The following is a 20,319-nucleotide window of genomic DNA, read 5'->3' on the forward strand; positions in this document are numbered from 1 at the left end:
CATTCTTAAGCGGGCTTGCACGGTCATGCAAGAAAAACTCCAAGCAAACACTTTGCGGTTTGTTGAATAGAGAAGTGATCACAACAGAGATAGAGAGCCCACATCCAGGAGGGGGGGGGGGGGGGGGCTCGGTGTCGCCTCCCACAAAGAGAGTCAGGGTTCCACAACACGCGGGGCCAAATCCAAAGTGTTCATTGTCAGGAAGCTTGGCGGACTTTCTTTTTTTTTTTTTTTTTTCGGGGTTCAGGGTTCACCCGTTACCCCTACCAGTGCACGCCATCGCGTCTCGGTCTAGACGTTTCACTCTTCAACCATCTCTATCGACCCCGATGTTGACGAGAATTTAAATCTTGATAAGTTCGTTATGGTTTAGTACCACACACATAGTTGTTTCAATCATTTTACTAGCTATTTCCCTGTATGCAATAGCCGATCCGGGGACAGAGGCTGGAGGCATAGGAGCTCCGAGCAGTGACCTTTGACCCCTGACGTCACTGTTATGACCTTTGACCGATGACATCATCACCGATTTCCTGGAAATTTCCCGATTTTCCGCCAATTTTCCTCAAAATTTCCCGTTTTTCCCTCAAATTTTCCTCAAAATTTCCCATTTTCCTACAAAATTTCCCTACAAAATTTCCCCATTCCCCCAAAATTCTAACAACCCTCCCATCTCCGGATAGAGGCTTGGTATCCCCCTTACCTACCCTCCCATCTCCGGATAGCGGGTTGGTATCCCCCTTACCTACCCACCCATATCCGGATCTTGGATTACGTCATTTCCGGCCACCATTTTGAATTCTAGAACTTTCAACCATTTTGTTTTCCAGTATTTAATATTATGAAGTCATAGCCGCCATTTTAATCACACCTGTTGCAATTTTCGTTACGATCGCCATCTTTGTTTATGACATCACAACAGTCATTTGTTTTCGTCTGCTGGAGGCCGCCATCTTGGATGTTGTTACTATCGCCATCTTGAATTTTTTTTCTTCTGTGCTGGGGCCCGCCATCTTGATTTTACATTATGTTCCGCCATCTTGGATTTCCCCATCTTTGTTTCTTCTGTTTGTTCCTAGAGAGCGCCAGCGTCGCTCTGTCTCGTCACATAAGGTCGATATTTCATTACATACCAATGTTATTATGATCCTTATCAATGTATTAAAATATGGTTTTTATACAAAATACATTCGGTACAGCTGAGATTCGAACCATCGTTCACACAGCTCTGACCTTTAGGTTAGAAAACATACGCCTTTAACCGCTCAGCTATCAAGACAATTACCGATCTAAGAATTAAATAAGGTATATATATATATAAAACATTAACACACATATTCAGACTTGTAATATTTTTATTGAAAGTAATAATAGCATCATCTTTTCGAGAATTATACGACATATATATTTTTTTTATTTTTATTGTTTCAATACTCGCTACCAGGAGCACTAGTGTCTAGCAGAGTGCGGCCGCCATCTTGTTTTCCGTATTCGCTACCAGGAGCGCTAGTGTCTATCAGAGTGTGCAGCGGCCATCTTGTTTTCAATATTCGCTACCAGGAGTGCTAGTGTCTAGCAGAGTGTGCAGCGGCCATCTTGTTTTCAATATATCCCTACTAGGAGCGCTAGTGTATAGCCAAGTGCAGCCGCCATCTTGTGTTCAGTATTCACTACCAGGAGCGCTAGTATCACGTAGTACACACATTAACTGCCAGAGGGCGTCATATTAGTTTAATTCTACCCTGCTGGAGTGTAGTGCTGTCTTGACCTATAACATCTTAAATATGTCCCTAACCTCGAACTTTCCACTATATTGGATTATAGCATTTATGTTCACCTTCTTGTCGTCAAAACTATCTTGAACATCACATTTCACATTACTGCCGACACCCTGAACTTACCGCCATCTTGGACTATATCATCAAATTTGACTTATAACATATCCACACCGCCGCCATCTTAGATTATGTTATCATGCACTTTAATCTTGACCACCAACATATTGTATTATCATCTCATGTATGCACCCCTCATACTTGATTATATAATCGTACTATCTTTCATCCTCTGCTAGAGTATGTAGATTAATTATTCGTAATGAGCATCACGTGATCATCCCAAAAACTAAGATAAAAAAAAATTATTACTAGTATTACTATTAAACTTATCACAGCCCATATACCAAAGTCATACTGCAGGACTTGTGCACTGTGGCACTCAAACTGACTTACATAGCTTATGTTTTCTTTACGTGCTTTCATTTGCGCTTACAATTTCCTTGAGGGATTTCATTTGCAACTACAATTTCTTTGAGGGCTTTCATTGGCGCCTACAATTTCTTTGAGGGCTTTCATTTGCGACTACAATTTCTTTGAGGGCTTTTTATTTGCGCTTACAATTTCTTTGAGGGCTTTCATTTGCGACTACAATTTCTTTGAGGGCTTTCATTTGCGACTACAATTTCTTTGAGGGCTTTCCTTTACACGTATGTTTTCTTTACATGCATTCCTTTGCGATTACATTTTATTTATATTGTAACTCAGTATCTCATGTAAACAATATTTAAGTATCCATATATATCATTAATCTTAATAGCAAATGTTATGGTCATGCATGCATCTCTTTTTATATTTGTCACCATAAATTAAGCAGGATAAATTAAGGGAAATAAAAAAAAACATAGTATGAATGAAAAATTTATTTTATTTACAACGTTTATTTTATACACAGTCTTTTTACACAAAGATATATACATCTATTTATCTAGTGGGTCGAAATGGCTAATTCTCAGCTCCAGACGGTTCACCGAATTCAGCGTCCAACCAGATCCTTTACCCATATATTCTTCCTCTTCCTTGCAGAGTTTTTCAATACTCTGTTTAACTGACTGCTTCACATCGTTTGAAGTATAAATTGCAGCAGCCGATGTCTTGAAAGCACGCTTGCTCACTCGATTCTCGTGCGGCTCCGGTTTACCATATAGACAATCCAACCATAAGTTATATTTTAAAGGCCCATGCGATGCTGTATCATCCATAATCTGTTGTATTATATTCTGCTCAATATCACTCAGAAAAGTGCAGATATCTTTGGCCTCAATAAAAGTATTTAGATAATAATAGTCTTTCAGAACTCCTCCAAATGCAGATTGCGCCAAGTAAAATCCATTATCAGTTGTCTGTAACTGACCAAGCATAGTGTTAGATTTATGTCCAGATGACGATGCGGGTGGTTGTTGCTGCTGATCTCCTTTAATGCTGGAGCCTGCGCACATGGGTACCTCTAGTTTAAATTGAGGAATCGTAACGTTCACATGCTGTGCACCTTTACAAATCTTCATATGTCTTTTCAAATTATCTTTGCGAGTAAACCATTGATTGCACTTAACACACTGAATCTTTATACGAGAGGGACTCTTCATACATTTACTTCTCTCATGCCTCCTTGTATCATGAGCAAATCCAAACATCATGTCGCAGTAGTTGCAAGGATGTCTATTTGATGTGCCTTCCATGTCTCGGTTAGCTGTGTCCAAGACCGATGGTGCTACACTTAAACTTGGTGTGCTATTTTCAAAATCAATGTAACGCTGTTGTGCTGATGTCCTCACTTTCGACCGCCTAGCTCTTCCTTTGCATGTCTTCAGGTGTATTTTCAAGTCATCGTTGCGAGTAAACTTCTTCCTACATTCATTACAGAAAACAATAGTGCGAGATGGATTCTTCAGGCAATTACTCTTCTCATGACGTCTCATGTTAAAACTTGTTGAGAACATCATATTACAGTGCGGACACCGATGCTTCATTGGTGGTGATGGCTCCATGCAGGATTCCGAAGAACTAGGGGTAGGATCCATACTCTCCCCAGATGTCTTTGTAGTTAAACAAGAAAGAGAGCTCCCAAGCGATGTTCACTCTTCGGAGTCAGGATGACAACTAAGCTACTAATTCCGCCCACATCCCTACATATAAAGCCAACCCCTACCCCCACTACGACACTCTTCACATCATCAACATGTTTACTTAGGACTCAGCTTACACAGGGTCTCTCTCTCTCTCTGCTACTCCAAATCATTCAACTATCCTAGAATTCTTGAAACTATCTAGAAAAAGCAGATTCATAACCTAACCAATTCAATCATGAGATAATTCTTGGTATGGTAAACACAACTAAAATACATCTTCTCCAACTGCCATGATCTATTATTAATAAAAAAAAGCCTAGCATCCTCTTAAATATTAACATCTGTATAGGACTTTGCACACCTCATTTAATTTCAAAACTCCCAGCCACTATATCTACGCGGAACCATAAATAATTAATACTATTTCAAATCACAATCTTACACCAGCATATTTGTGCAATATTATCCACTGTATTTTTCGTATAATTGCCATTCCCACCTAACCTACTGACATAATACTTTGATAATGTTATGTAGCATTCCATCCCTTTATATCAGTCAAAGTCGTAATCGTGCATAACTATACTCTAGCCATTGTTCCAAAGCAGCCAGAATTTAATACTATCAAGTACCAGCCCATCATCATACTACTTAATATAATTCCATAAACATTTACCATACACAAACATTAACCACATCATAGTAAATATACAACATAGGTCCACCCAACAATCCAACATGAACAGCAGTCAAAAGACAGTTTTAAATCTACAAACCATAATATACATTCCTATTCCTCAGCCCGCAGTACCCAACATTCTTCAGCTTACAAACTCTTTAAATTAAACATTTAATTATGTATTTCCTTTCATGCTTTGAATGTTTCTTGCAGTAAATATTTTTTTTTGAGTCAAATACCACTTACAGACATAACCAATCACATCCTGCCATACAAAAAATAAGAGCACATCTCGACTTAACCATAGGATAAACCAATATAACATCTTCAACTAAATATATAATAATTAAGATATGAACAAAGTCCGATCTAACATTCTGGTCGAGTCATTGCATATGAATACAAATAGGAGGAGGAGGGATCGTAGCTTATGGATACAAATATGAGGAGGAGGGATCGTAGCATACATAAATTACACCCAACTTTACTCAAATACCAACTATATCAACCAGAAAGTAAATTATAAGAGGTATGTTTCCAATTTAAATTACTTTCCGATCGATCATTCAGAAACCCAGGCATAAAACACATAAATATCGTCGAAGATCAAAAGAACTGCAAAGTCAACATATAATATCACAGTCTAAGCCATAAGATCTATGTCCATCGTATTTATATCAACCATTTCCCTTATACACCTTAAGTGTATGAAATGCAAGGCCAGCAAAAAGAAATACCTGATACATATTGTCCATTTTAATTGTCCTTTTCACGATGTAAATACTTGTAATTATTATGCTGTAGAGATTCCGAATAAAATTTCTTACTTAAATAACAACTACTATGCCACCAATTCATATTATAAGTACTGATAATAACTCTCCTTACCCACATAATATGAACGTAAAGACAAAAATTACTCAACATGTTAGTAGATCTACACAACAACAATATATAAAGTCATATGAATAAGTATTTACAAAACTTTCACGAATCAAGAAGTTAAACCATACAGGCTAAACATTACTCTAAACCTTAAATATGTAGATCATAAATATATTATTTTCCGAAGGATTGAAACTGTATTTGGCATAAGCATTGCCGCTAAGCTACATACATACATACAAGTTAATGGCATTAGAACTCATACGATTATTGAGTAACAATTTTGAAGCAACATCTATAATGTAATGTTAGAAAAAAGGAGAAGTAAATGAAATGAGAAGGATCTAGAATTAACAACAAATGCTAGAATTTGACTCACAGCTTTATTTTACTATATATATCACTGATACAGCTAGGTAAATTATACCAGGAACAAGTTTTACACTTTCAATTACGTCCAACAATATTCGGTGATTCTGGATTCAACTGCGATAACATATCATGAAAGAAAATGTTCTTTATCAGGTTCTTGTAGTCGGACATTACTTAATGTGCCAAGTTAAATCTCTTTAGGTGAATATCTATTACACACCGTTAGTGAACAATCATTTCCAACTGCTTCACTTGAAAATCACATCATCATCATCAGGAAGCCGGCGAGATCTTGTAAACTGGAGGCCAGTCTCATAGTAGTTTGTGCTGGGCTGGATGCTTTCATAAGAATGAAATTATATGTTGCAGCGACTCATGTGCACATTCAAAATATCGCTTCGTGAAAACAACTTTCCACATCTATCACACTGATGCGACTTGGAGGTAGGATTCACAAGACAATGATGTTCTTCATGTCGCCGAGCACTACTGCTGCTTGCAAACTTCTGCTTACAATATCTACACAAAATTTCGGATTTACACTTCACAATATGGAGGTTAAAATTTTCTCGTCGCATCAACAACTTTCCACATCTGTCACACAGAAGTATTATATCGGGGGAAGTCTTCATACATTCATATTTTCCAGCACGTGATGATTCTGGTGACACTATAGGTGATGTAGGCGTTGGTGATGACGGGTGCGATGACCTCGGCTTCATTTCCTGTGTAGTAGAATGATTCACTGCTAGTGATCTACCACTAAATGTTTGGCCCATTGCAGGAGAAAAAATAACCCGGGAAGGCTATCCCAACGAGTCTCCGCTATTTAAAGCCCAGAAACAAACTGATGGATTGCTATTTACATTGCGCCTTATATACTCTCGAAACCATGATCACATCATATTTACCAATCAAAAGAAGCCGAGTTCTCTTACAAACATAAATATGTATTCACATGGACATGCATGGACATGCACTGCACTCACTGAATACACACAATGGCCGCACATGTGACTAAAACTAGCTCCAAATGGATCCAAATACCTTCAGTAGCTATAATAGCTCCAACTGCTACCATAGCTCCAACTATCTCCAATAGCCCAAATAAGTTCATTAGCTTCAACTATCTCCAATAGCCCAAATAAGTTCATTAGCTCCAACTAGCTCCAATAGTCCAACTAACTTCATTAACTCCAACTAGCTCCAATAGTCCAACTAACTTCATTAGCTCCACCTAGCCCCAATAGTCCAACTATCTCCAACTAGCTCCAATATCAACAACTGCTACATTATCCCCAACTAACTTCATTAGCTCCAACTAGCTCCAACAGCTCCAACTAGCTCCAATAGTTTCAACTAGCTCCAATAGTTCCAACTGCTATAATAGTCAAACTGATAAAATGACTCAAAATTAATCCAACTGCTAAAATATCTCCAAACGGCTCCAACTATCCAAATAAATCCAATAGCTCCAACTAGCTCTAATAGCTACAATAGCGTTAACTAGCTTCAGTACTTACAATTAGCTCCAACCTCATCTGACTCTAGCGCCTCAATTGCCCCACAGATTCCAAAGCACCAACCGATTTCAGATATAAGATTACACGAAATAAAATTAAAGAAAAGTTTATATTCATATTAAAATTTATTTCACAATTTTATACACGTTTCGGTAAAACATATTATTGTATGTAGCCTGCTCTCCTTAGTTAACGAAGTATAGTCAATGTTTCTTTGGTGATGGATACTTTTTCGGCATTTTGAAAAGCAACTAGAAGCCTTAACCTATCGACTAATATATTAGGATCAGCCCATGATGTGTAATCTATCTCGCTTATTGTTATTAAAATTTTTAAGCTATCTGAAGTCTTCTGTTTTAACAACCGTCTCATTGTCTTCCACGCAGTGATCATCATAAGAATGACCAGGTTTATTTATTTTAACACGACGTTTCCATCGTTTAGGTCTCACCGCTTCAACATATTCTTTAATCTTTTTTATCTTCGGGTGCTTCATCAAAGTCTTTGATGTTTTCAGTAACACAACACTTCCCTTGTTTAGATCTCACAACTTCATCACATTCTTCAATCTTGTCAGTTTCGGACACTTCATCAAAATCTTCGATACCTACGGTTCCATCGTTTAGGTCTCAAAACTTCATCACAGTTCATAATATTGTGAGCTTTAGGAGCCGCATTACAGTCTTCGATATTGCCAGCTTCGAGTGCTTCATCGAAATCTTTGAAGTTGTCCGCTTCAGCCTGTTCTATGTTGTTCATAATTTAGTGAAGGTAACTTGAATTTGGTGTAAATAATTTTTTTATTTCGAATGAAGACACTACTTTCTTCATTAGATTTCAATTCTATTTCATTAGTGATATCTAGTTAGAGTTGGTAGAACCAGCATTTTCAACTTAGAGTTCATAATATTTTTTTAATAATTTATCTTCTTTCCTCTTCTTTGCTGTTGTAGACCTGACCTCGTTATCATTAGATAGCCTGGTTGCACATATCTTGTGATGTTTATTCAACAAATATCTTCGGCCAAAGTATTTCTGACACAGATTGCAACTAAATGGCTTTTGGTAAGGACTTAATGTACACTCTGCTCTGTTATGTCGCTTCGCATTTTTTTTTTTTTTCTCTCAAGGTGAACTCCTTGTCGCAATATACACACCTGCGTCCTTTCGATAACATTGCTGGCAACGACTCAGAATACATATCAGCTTCTACGACTAATACCAGATGCATATTGGGAGTTTTAATTTGTAACAAATACTTAAATATTATTTTTTAAACATGCCATCAGCGGTAACTAATTTTCCTTTTTTTTTTAAAAATATGTAGGTTGCAAGTAGTTTTGCTTCATGCTAACATATATCACCACATGCTGTGTCAAAGTTAAGTTTGTGTATAATTAGGTAGGATGCTCTCTCACAGTCACAAGAGATGGAGAGATTCGCTAGACCTCTAGGGGGGAAGAATTCTTTCTCAAGGAAAATATCAGGTAACATACCGAACTGATGCTGGTAGCGATAAATAATCCATGTTAGCTTCTACAGCCAATACAACTTATTTGTTATTTTAATAGTAGACTTATAAAATTCCAACACCAAGAATAAATGTTTCTACTTAGATAAATAAAATCATAAATTGGAGAAGGAGATGTATCAATGTATTTTAATATTAGAATATGTCGTTGCGGATGAATGTGTTTTGACAGCTTTTAACATTTTAATTTTTTTATAACAACTGCCTGCAGTCAGCTAAAGAAAAATAAAGCTATAATAAAATTAATTATCTCCCACGACGGCCAATTTCTTTTCTGATGTAGGTGGGCACCATATTAGTATGCTTGCATATTTGTATTAGATATATTTAAAAACATATGCTGAAGCATATATATGTTAACATATCTAAAATTAAAATTTATTTATGCTTAAGCATATTATATGCTTAAGCATATTATATGCTTTAGCATAAGTTATATACTATATATATATATATATATATATATGGTGCCCACCTACATCAGAAAAGAAATTGGCCGTCGTGGGAGATAATTAATTTTATTATAGCTTTATTTTTCTTTAGCTGACTGCAGGCAGTTGTTATAAAAAAATTAAAATGTTAAAAGCTGTCAAAACACATTCATCCGCAACGACATATTCTAATATTAAAATACATTGATACATCTCCTTCTCCAATTTATGATTTTATTTATCTAAGTAGAAACATTTATTCTTGGTGTTGGAATTTTATAAGTCTACTATTAAAATAACAAATAAGTTGTATTGGCTGTAGAAGCTAACATGGATTATTTATCGCTACCAGCATCAGTTCGGTATGTTACCTGATATTTTCCTTGAGAAAGAATTCTTCCCCCCTAGAGGTCTAGCGAATCTCTCCATCTCTTGTGACTGTGAGAGAGCATCCTACCTAATTATACACAAACTTAACTTTGACACAGCATGTGGTGATATATGTTAGCATGAAGCAAAACTACTTGCAACCTACATATTTTTTAAAAAAAAAGGAAAATTAGTTACCGCTGATGGCATGTTTAAAAAATAATATTTAAGTATTTGTTACAAATTAAAACTCCCAATATGCATCTGGTATTAGTCGTAGAAGCTGATATGTATTCTGAGTCGTTGCCAGCAATGTTATCGAAAGGACGCAGGTGTGTATATTGCGACAAGGAGTTCACCTTGAGGGAAAAAAAAAAAATGCGAAGCGACATAACAGAGCAGAGTGTACATTAAGTCCTTACCAAAAGCCATTTAGTTGCAATCTGTGTCAGAAATACTTTGGCCGAAGATATTTGTTGAATAAACATCACAAGATATGTGCAACCAGGCTATCTAATGATAACGAGGTCAGGTCTACAACAGCAAAGAAGAGGAAAGAAGATAAATTATTAAAAAAATATTATGAACTCTAAGTTGAAAATGCTGGTTCTACCAACTCTAACTAGATATCACTAATGAAATAGAATTGAAATCTAATGAAGAAAGTAGTGTCTTCATTCGAAATAAAAAAATTATTTACACCAAATTCAAGTTACCTTCACTAAATTATGAACAACATAGAACAGGCTGAAGCGGACAACTTCAAAGATTTCGATGAAGCACTCGAAGCTGGCAATATCGAAGACTGTAATGCGGCTCCTAAAGCTCACAATATTATGAACTGTGATGAAGTTTTGAGACCTAAACGATGGAACCGTAGGTATCGAAGATTTTGATGAAGTGTCCGAAACTGACAAGATTGAAGAATGTGATGAAGTTGTGAGATCTAAACAAGGGAAGTGTTGTGTTACTGAAAACATCAAAGACTTTGATGAAGCACCCGAAGATAAAAAAGATTAAAGAATATGTTGAAGCGGTGAGACCTAAACGATGGAAACGTCGTGTTAAAATAAATAAACCTGGTCATTCTTATGATGATCACTGCGTGGAAGACAATGAGACGGTTGTTAAAACAGAAGACTTCAGATAGCTTAAAAATTTTAATAACAATAAGCGAGATAGATTACACATCATGGGCTGATCCTAATATATTAGTCGATAGGTTAAGGCTTCTAGTTGCTTTTCAAAATGCCGAAAAAGTATCCATCACCAAAGAAACATTGACTATACTTCGTTAACTAAGGAGAGCAGGCTACATACAATAATATGTTTTACCGAAACGTGTATAAAATTGTGAAATAAATTTTAATATGAATATAAACTTTTCTTTAATTTTATTTCGTGTAATCTTATATCTGAAATCGGTTGGTGCTTTGGAATCTGTGGGGCAATTGAGGCGCTAGAGTCAGATGAGGTTGGAGCTAATTGTAAGTACTGAAGCTAGTTAACGCTATTGTAGCTATTAGAGCTAGTTGGAGCTATTGGATTTATTTGGATAGTTGGAGCCGTTTGGAGATATTTTAGCAGTTGGATTAATTTTGAGTCATTTTATCAGTTTGACTATTATAGCAGTTGGAACTATTGGAGCTAGTTGAAACTATTGGAGCTAGTTGGAGCTGTTGGAGCTAGTTGGAGCTAATGAAGTTAGTTGGGGATAATGTAGCAGTTGTTGATATTGGAGCTAGTTGGAGATAGTTGGACTATTGGGGCTAGGTGGAGCTAATGAAGTTAGTTGGACTATTGGAGCTAGTTGGAGTTAATGAAGTTAGTTGGACTATTGGAGCTAGTTGGAGCTAATGAACTTATTTGGGCTATTGGAGATAGTTGAAGCTAATGAACTTATTTGGGCTATTGGAGATAGTTGGAGCTATGGTAGCAGTTGGAGCTATTATAGCTACTGAAGGTATTTGGATCCATTTGGAGCTAGTTTTAGTCACATGTGCGGCCATTGTGTGTATTCAGTGAGTGCAGTGCATGTCCATGCATGTCCATGTGAATACATATTTATGTTTGTAAGAGAACTCGGCTTCTTTTGATTGGTAAATATGATGTGATCATGGTTTCGAGAGTATATAAGGCGCAATGTAAATAGCAATCCATCAGTTTGTTTCTGGGCTTTAAATAGCGGAGACTCGTTGGGATAGCCTTCCCGGGTTATTTTTTCTCCTGCAATGGGCCAAACATTTAGTGGTAGATCACTAGCAGTGAATCATTCTACTACACAGGAAATGAAGCCGAGGTCATCGCACCCGTCATCACCAACGCCTACATCACCTATAGTGTCACCAGAATCATCACGTGCTGGAAAATATGAATGTATGAAGACTTCCCCCGATATAATACTTCTGTGTGACAGATGTGGAAAGTTGTTGATGCGACGAGAAAATTTTAACCTCCATATTGTGAAGTGTAAATCCGAAATTTTGTGTAGATATTGTAAGCAGAAGTTTGCAAGCAGCAGTAGTGCTCGGCGACATGAAGAACATCATTGTCTTGTGAATCCTACCTCCAAGTCGCATCAGTGTGATAGATGTGGAAAGTTGTTTTCACGAAGCGATATTTTGAATGTGCACATGAGTCGCTGCAACATATAATTTCATTCTTATGAAAGCATCCAGCCCAGCACAAACTACTATGAGACTGGCCTCCAGTTTACAAGATCTCGCCGGCTTCCTGATGATGATGATGTGATTTTCAAGTGAAGCAGTTGGAAATGATTGTTCACTAACGGTGTGTAATAGATATTCACCTAAAGAGATTTAACTTGGCACATTAAGTAATGTCCGACTACAAGAACCTGATAAAGAACATTTTCTTTCATGATATGTTATCGCAGTTGAATCCAGAATCACCGAATATTGTTGGACGTAATTGAAAGTGTAAAACTTGTTCCTGGTATAATTTACCTAGCTGTATCAGTGATATATATAGTAAAATAAAGCTGTGAGTCAAATTCTAGCATTTGTTGTTAATTCTAGATCCTTCTCATTTCATTTACTTCTCCTTTTTTCTAACATTACATTATAGATGTTGCTTCAAAATTGTTACTCAATAATCGTATGAGTTCTAATGCCATTAACTTGTATGTATGTATGTAGCTTAGCGGCAATGCTTATGCCAAATACAGTTTCAATCCTTCGGAAAATAATATATTTATGATCTACATATTTAAGGTTTAGAGTAATGTTTAGCCTGTATGGTTTAACTTCTTGATTCGTGAAAGTTTTGTAAATACTTATTCATATGACTTTATATATTGTTGTTGTGTAGATCTACTAACATGTTGAGTAATTTTTGTCTTTACGTTCATATTATGTGGGTAAGGAGAGTTATTATCAGTACTTATAATATGAATTGGTGGCATAGTAGTTGTTATTTAAGTAAGAAATTTTATTCGGAATCTCTACAGCATAATAATTACAAGTATTTACATCGTGAAAAGGACAATTAAAATGGACAATATGTATCAGGTATTTCTTTTTGCTGGCCTTGCATTTCATACACTTAAGGTGTATAAGGGAAATGGTTGATATAAATACGATGGACATAGATCTTATGGCTTAGACTGTGATATTATATGTTGACTTTGCAGTTCTTTTGATCTTCGACGATATTTATGTGTTTTATGCCTGGGTTTCTGAATGATCGATCGGAAAGTAATTTAAATTGGAAACATACCTCTTATAATTTACTTTCTGGTTGATATAGTTGGTATTTGAGTAAAGTTGGGTGTAATTTATGTATGCTACGATCCCTCCTCCTCATATTTGTATCCATAAGCTACGATCCCTCCTCCTCCTATTTGTATTCATATGCAATGACTCGACCAGAATGTTAGATCGGACTTTGTTCATATCTTAATTATTATATATTTAGTTGAAGATGTTATATTGGTTTATCCTATGGTTAAGTCGAGATGTGCTCTTATTTTTTGTATGGCAGGATGTGATTGGTTATGTCTGTAAGTGGTATTTGACTCAAAAAAAAATATTTACTGCAAGAAACATTCAAAGCATGAAAGGAAATACATAATTAAATGTTTAATTTAAAGAGTTTGTAAGCTGAAGAATGTTGGGTACTGCGGGCTGAGGAATAGGAATGTATATTATGGTTTGTAGATTTAAAACTGTCTTTTGACTGCTGTTCATGTTGGATTGTTGGGTGGACCTATGTTGTATATTTACTATGATGTGGTTAATGTTTGTGTATGGTAAATGTTTATGGAATTATATTAAGTAGTATGATGATGGGCTGGTACTTGATAGTATTAAATTCTGGCTGCTTTGGAACAATGGCTAGAGTATAGTTATGCACGATTACGACTTTGACTGATATAAAGGGATGGAATGCTACATAACATTATCAAAGTATTATGTCAGTAGGTTAGGTGGGAATGGCAATTATACGAAAAATACAGTGGATAATATTGCACAAATATGCTGGTGTAAGATTGTGATTTGAAATAGTATTAATTATTTATGGTTCCGCGTAGATATAGTGGCTGGGAGTTTTGAAATTAAATGAGGTGTGCAAAGTCCTATACAGATGTTAATATTTAAGAGGATGCTAGGCTTTTTTTTATTAATAATAGATCATGGCAGTTGGAGAAGATGTATTTTAGTTGTGTTTACCATACCAAGAATTATCTCATGATTGAATTGGTTAGGTTATGAATCTGCTTTTTCTAGATAGTTTCAAGAATTCTAGGATAGTTGAATGATTTGGAGTAGCAGAGAGAGAGAGAGACCCTGTGTAAGCTGAGTCCTAAGTAAACATGTTGATGATGTGAAGAGTGTCGTAGTGGATGTAGGGGTTGGCTTTATATGTAGCGATGTGGGCGGAATTAGTAGCTTAGTTGTCATCCTGACTCCGAAGAGTGAACATCGCTTGGGAGCTCTCTTTCTTGTTTAACTACAAAGACATCTGGGGAGAGTATGGATCCTACCCCTAGTTCTTCGGAATCCTGCATGGAGCCATCACCACCAATGAAGCATCGGTGTCCGCACTGTAATATGATGTTCTCAACAAGTTTTAACATGAGACGTCATGAGAAGAGTAATTGCCTGAAGAATCCATCTCGCACTATTGTTTTCTGTAATGAATGTAGGAAGAAGTTTACTCGCAACGATGACTTGAAAATACACCTAAAGATATGCAAAGGAAGAGCTAGGCGGTCGAAAGTGAGGACATCAGCACAACAGCGTTACATTGATTTTGAAAATAGCACACCAAGTTTAAGTGTAGCACCATCGGTCTTGGACACAGCTAACCGAGACATGGAAGGCACATCAAATAGACATCCTTGCAACTACTGCGACATGATGTTTGGATTTGCTCATGATACAAGGAGGCATGAGAGAAGTAAATGTATGAAGAGTCCCTCTCGTATAAAGATTCAGTGTGTTAAGTGCAATCAATGGTTTACTCGCAAAGATAATTTGAAAAGACATATGAAGATTTGTAAAGGTGCACAGCATGTGAACGTTACGATTCCTCAATTTAAACTAGAGGTACCCATGTGCGCAGGCTCCAGCATTAAAGGAGATCAGCAGCAACAACCACCCGCATCGTCATCTGGACATAAATCTAACACTATGCTTGGTCAGTTACAGACAACTGATAATGGATTTTACTTGGCGCAATCTGCATTTGGAGGAGTTCTGAAAGACTATTATTATCTAAATACTTTTAGTGAGGCCAAAGATATCTGCACTTTTCTGAGTGATATTGAGCAGAATATAATACAACAGATTATGGATGATACAGCATCGCATGGGCCTTTAAAATATAACTTATGGTTGGATTGTCTATATGGTAAACCGGAGCCGCACGAGAATCGAGTGAGCAAGCGTGCTTTCAAGACATCGGCTGCTGCAATTTATACTTCAAACGATGTGAAGCAGTCAGTTAAACAGAGTATTGAAAAACTCTGCAAGGAAGAGGAAGAATATATGGGTAAAGGATCTGGTTGGACGCTGAATTCGGTGAACCGTCTGGAGCTGAGAATTAGCCATTTTGACCCACTAGATAAATAGATGTATATATCTTTGTGTAAAAAGACTGTGTATAAAATAAACGTTGTAAATAAAATAAATTTTTCATTCATACTATGTTTTTTTTATTTCCCTTAATTTATCCTGCTTAATTTATGGTGACAAATATAAAAAGAGATGCATGCATGACCATATCATTTGCTATTAAGATTAATGATATATATGGATACTTAAATATTGTTTACATGAGATACTGAGTTACAATATAAATAAAATGTAATCGCAAAGGAATGCATGTAAAGAAAACATACGTGTAAAGGAAAGCCCTCAAAGAAATTGTAGTCGCAAATGAAAGCCCTCAAAGAAATTGTAGTCGCAAATGAAAGCCCTCAAAGAAATTGTAAGCGCAAATGAAAGCCCTCAAAGAAATTGTAGTCGCAAATGAAAGCCCTCAAAGAAATTGTAGGCGCCAATGAAAGCCCTCAAAGAAATTGTAGTTGCAAATGAAATCCCTCAAGGAAATTGTAAGCGCAAATGAAAGCACGTAAAGAAAACATAAGCTATGTAAGTCAGTTTGAGTGCCACAGTGCACAAGTCCTGCAGTATGACTTTGGTATATGGGCTGGGATAAGTTTAATAGTAATACTAGTAATAATTTTTTTTTTATCTTAGTTTTTGGGATGATCACGTGATGCTCATTACGAATAATTAATCTACATACTCTAGCAGAGGATGAAAGATAGTATGATTATATAATCAAGTATGAGGGGTGCATACATGAGATGATAATACAATATGTTGGTGGTCAAGATTAAAGTGCATGATAACATAATCTAAGATGGCGGCGGTGTGGATATGTTATAAGTCAAATTTGATGATATAGTCCAAGATGGCGGTAAGTTCAGGGTGTCGGCAGTAATGTGAAATGTGATGTTCAAGATAGTTTTGACGACAAGAAGGTGAACATAAATGCTATAATCCAATATAGTGGAAAGTTCGAGGTTAGGGACATATTTAAGATGTTATAGGTCAAGACAGCACTACACTCCAGCAGGGTAGAATTAAACTAATATGACGCCCTCTGGCAGTTAATGTGTGTACTACGTGATACTAGCGCTCCTGGTAGTGAATACTGAACACAAGATGGCGGCTGCACTTGGCTATACACTAGCGCTCCTAGTAGGGATATATTGAAAACAAGATGGCCGCTGCACACTCTGCTAGACACTAGCACTCCTGGTAGCGAATATTGAAAACAAGATGGCCGCTGCACACTCTGATAGACACTAGCGCTCCTGGTAGCGAATACGGAAAACAAGATGGCGGCCGCACTCTGCTAGACACTAGTGCTCCTGGTAGCGAGTATTGAAACAATAAAAATAAAAAAATTATATATGTCGTATAATTCTCGAAAAGATGATGCAATTATTACTTTCAATAAAAATATTACAAGTCTGAATATGTGTGTTAATGTTTTATATATATATATACCTTATTTAATTCTTAGATCGGTAATTGTCTTGATAGCTGAGCGGTTAAAGGCGTATGTTTTCTAACCTAAAGGTCAGAGCTGTGTGAACGATGGTTCGAATCTCAGCTGTACCGAATGTATTTTGTATAAAAACCATATTTTAATACATTGATAAGGATCATAATAACATTGGTATGTAATGAAATATCGACCTTATGTGACGAGACAGAGCGACGCTGGCGCTCTCTAGGAACAAACAGAAGAAACAAAGATGGGGAAATCCAAGATGGCGGAACATAATGTAAAATCAAGATGGCGGGCCCCAGCACAGAAGAAAAAAAATTCAAGATGGCGATAGTAACAACATCCAAGATGGCGGCCTCCAGCAGACGAAAACAAATGACTGTTGTGATGTCATAAACAAAGATGGCGATCGTAACGAAAATTGCAACAGGTGTGATTAAAATGGCGGCTATGACTTCATAATATTAAATACTGGAAAACAAAATGGTTGAAAGTTCTAGAATTCAAAATGGTGGCCGGAAATGACGTAATCCAAGATCCGGATATGGGTGGGTAGGTAAGGGGGATACCAACCCGCTATCCGGAGATGGGAGGGTAGGTAAGGGGGATACCAAGCCTCTATCCGGAGATGGGAGGGTTGTTAGAATTTTGGGGGAATGGGGAAATTTTGTAGGGAAATTTTGTAGGAAAATGGGAAATTTTGAGGAAAATTTGAGGGAAAAACGGGAAATTTTGAGGAAAATTGGCGGAAAATCGGGAAATTTCCAGGAAATCGGTGATGATGTCATCGGTCAAAGGTCATAACAGTGACGTCAGGGGTCAAAGGTCACTGCTCGGAGCTCCTATGCCTCCAGCCTCTGTCCCCGGATCGGCTTTTCCTAACTACTTATGCATTTTTACGCTTATTTCAATTTTCTTGTAATTTGTTTGATTTAGGTACAAATATAGTATCTCACAGTCTCTCTAAATATGTCCCTCTATAAATCTCACTATATTTTAATTAATATGCATACTTATAAAAAAATCTGCATACCACTCCATATATATATATATATATATATATATATATATATATATATATATATATACATATATATCGTTCCATATCTCTCCATATCACTCTATCTCTCTAACTAAATTTATTTATGTTTATATCTATATCTCAATCCATATCTCCTTGTATATATAGTTACGTCAATCTATATATATCCCTCGCTATATCGCTTTATATCTCTAATTATATTGTTATATCTCTCTCGTTCTATCTCTAAATCTCTATAAACATCGTTATATCGTTCTTTATCTCTATACCTCTCTATACTCTCCATCTCTTTCTATATATCTATGTCTTTACCTTCCTATCCATATCTTTATGTTTAAAAATAGAAGACAAATCCACAAAAATTAATTTACATGTATATATTATTTATTACATATATTTTTATCTATCTGTTTACCTGTCACAGCTATTACTGAGGTATGTAAAAACACTCGCGTATTTGAATGCAAAGTTGTGTCAAAATTTCAAATCAATCGGCCAAGAAAACTCGAAGATTTAAGATTTTGAACGAATGAAAATTTCAATTTTTGTTTTTACAGATATATTGTCATTGCAATTTATCAACGGATTTGCCTTGTATGTGTATTTCACTTGATCTCTTGCATTTCTTGTTGGGCCACAGATTTTCTCACCACATATTTAGGTTTAAAACGCTTTTTAAAAGGTAAAATTCCACGAAATTGTGCTTCAACCATAATTTGTTATTTATTCATTACTGTGAGTGTCACACGAATTATAATATTACCATTACATTGCCGCAAGAATATTTGTATGGTACATATCTAGTACCAATGCCGTTGGGCAGTACGGCTATATTGGTAGTGCTAGCTTGGTACTAAAAATAAAAATTTTTTGTGTCAAAAATTCTTACATTGCATGAAATGTATAAAATACCACAGGAAATGCTTATCGAACATTTCTAGGACTGCAATAACACATTTTAAAAATAATTTATAAGTCTGCCGTTGCATTTCTCGCAGACTTGATAACGTCAATTTTGTTTCTTTAAAAGGTTTTTCGGCTTCATTTCTTAAAAATTTACATGTTCATTATCTCTTCATCGGTGCAAATACAAGAGTTGTATGTTTCTAAACGTTATAAGAACAAACCTTTTGATAAGCTTCTCAATGAAGGAATAAACGTCGAACCGACCCGGCAGCTGTAAGTCTCTCTTCTGAAGAGGGAACAATATCGGGTTGTATTCGCTGCCGTTCGTGGGAAGGTTGTAGACAGACTTGATGAATGTTCCCATCGTCAAACTGTTGTGTCCGACAGTTATGGGCAGGCCGAACCCCGCCAGGTACTGCAAACAAGCAGAGGAATAACTTTGAACACAGCTTGCAGCTTCTCCGGGAAGGACAAGTTTGTTTGTGCGTGATGACGGGAGAAAATGCCTATTCCCGAAACGTCGTAACAGATTTGTCATGGAAACACTACTGTGTTCGTCCGTGCTGTCATCATTGTGTTGTCCAGATTATCTATTTAGTTTCTATCACTGAGCGCGCCTGTGTGTTGCTGTATAGTAAATATTTTTTTTGTACTCACTGCTATTGTTGCAACTGTCTCGTCTTCGACAGCCTGTATGTTCTTTTGAAGAGTCATTTTTTTTAACTATAAACCTTCCACAAATGCTCTGTGTTATCCAAACACGTAACATTTGACAACAGCTGATAAAGGTATGTTCTCCGTCTGATAATCTGTTCAACTTTGTTGTGCATTCTTAAGGTTCTTCTACGACAACCAGAGTAAACCAGTAATTTCGTGTGACCAAGGACCACTGGTACTGGTATAGGTACTATAAATGGTAGTGGTACTGGTACTGGCACTGGTACTAGTACTGGCACTGGTACTGGTATTGGTGCTTGTACTGGATCTGGCACTGGTACTGGCACTGGTACTGGTACTGGCACTGGTATTTGTATTGGTACTTGTACTGGATCTGGCACTGGTACTGGCACTGGCACTGGTACTGGTACTGGCACTGGTACTGGTACTGACACTGGTACTGGTATTGGTG

The 20,319-nt window shown here is 36.6% G+C and overlaps 1 protein-coding gene across 1 annotated transcript in view; it reads right to left on the reverse strand.

The window, feature by feature from the left end:
* The window catches only part of LOC134529173 (uncharacterized), a 33,486-nt gene that overhangs the window by 9,981 nt on the left and 3,186 nt on the right, over positions 1-20,319 (reverse strand). Inside the window, exon 3 of the mRNA XM_063363003.1 lies at positions 19,412-19,605. Within this exon, the coding sequence (XP_063219073.1) occupies positions 19,412-19,605 (194 nt within the window). The remainder of the gene's footprint in view (positions 1-19,411; positions 19,606-20,319) is intronic.

Source organism: Bacillus rossius, chromosome 1, assembly GCF_032445375.1.
Source record: "Bacillus rossius redtenbacheri isolate Brsri chromosome 1, Brsri_v3, whole genome shotgun sequence".
NCBI classification, from domain to species: domain Eukaryota; kingdom Metazoa; phylum Arthropoda; class Insecta; order Phasmatodea; family Bacillidae; genus Bacillus; species Bacillus rossius.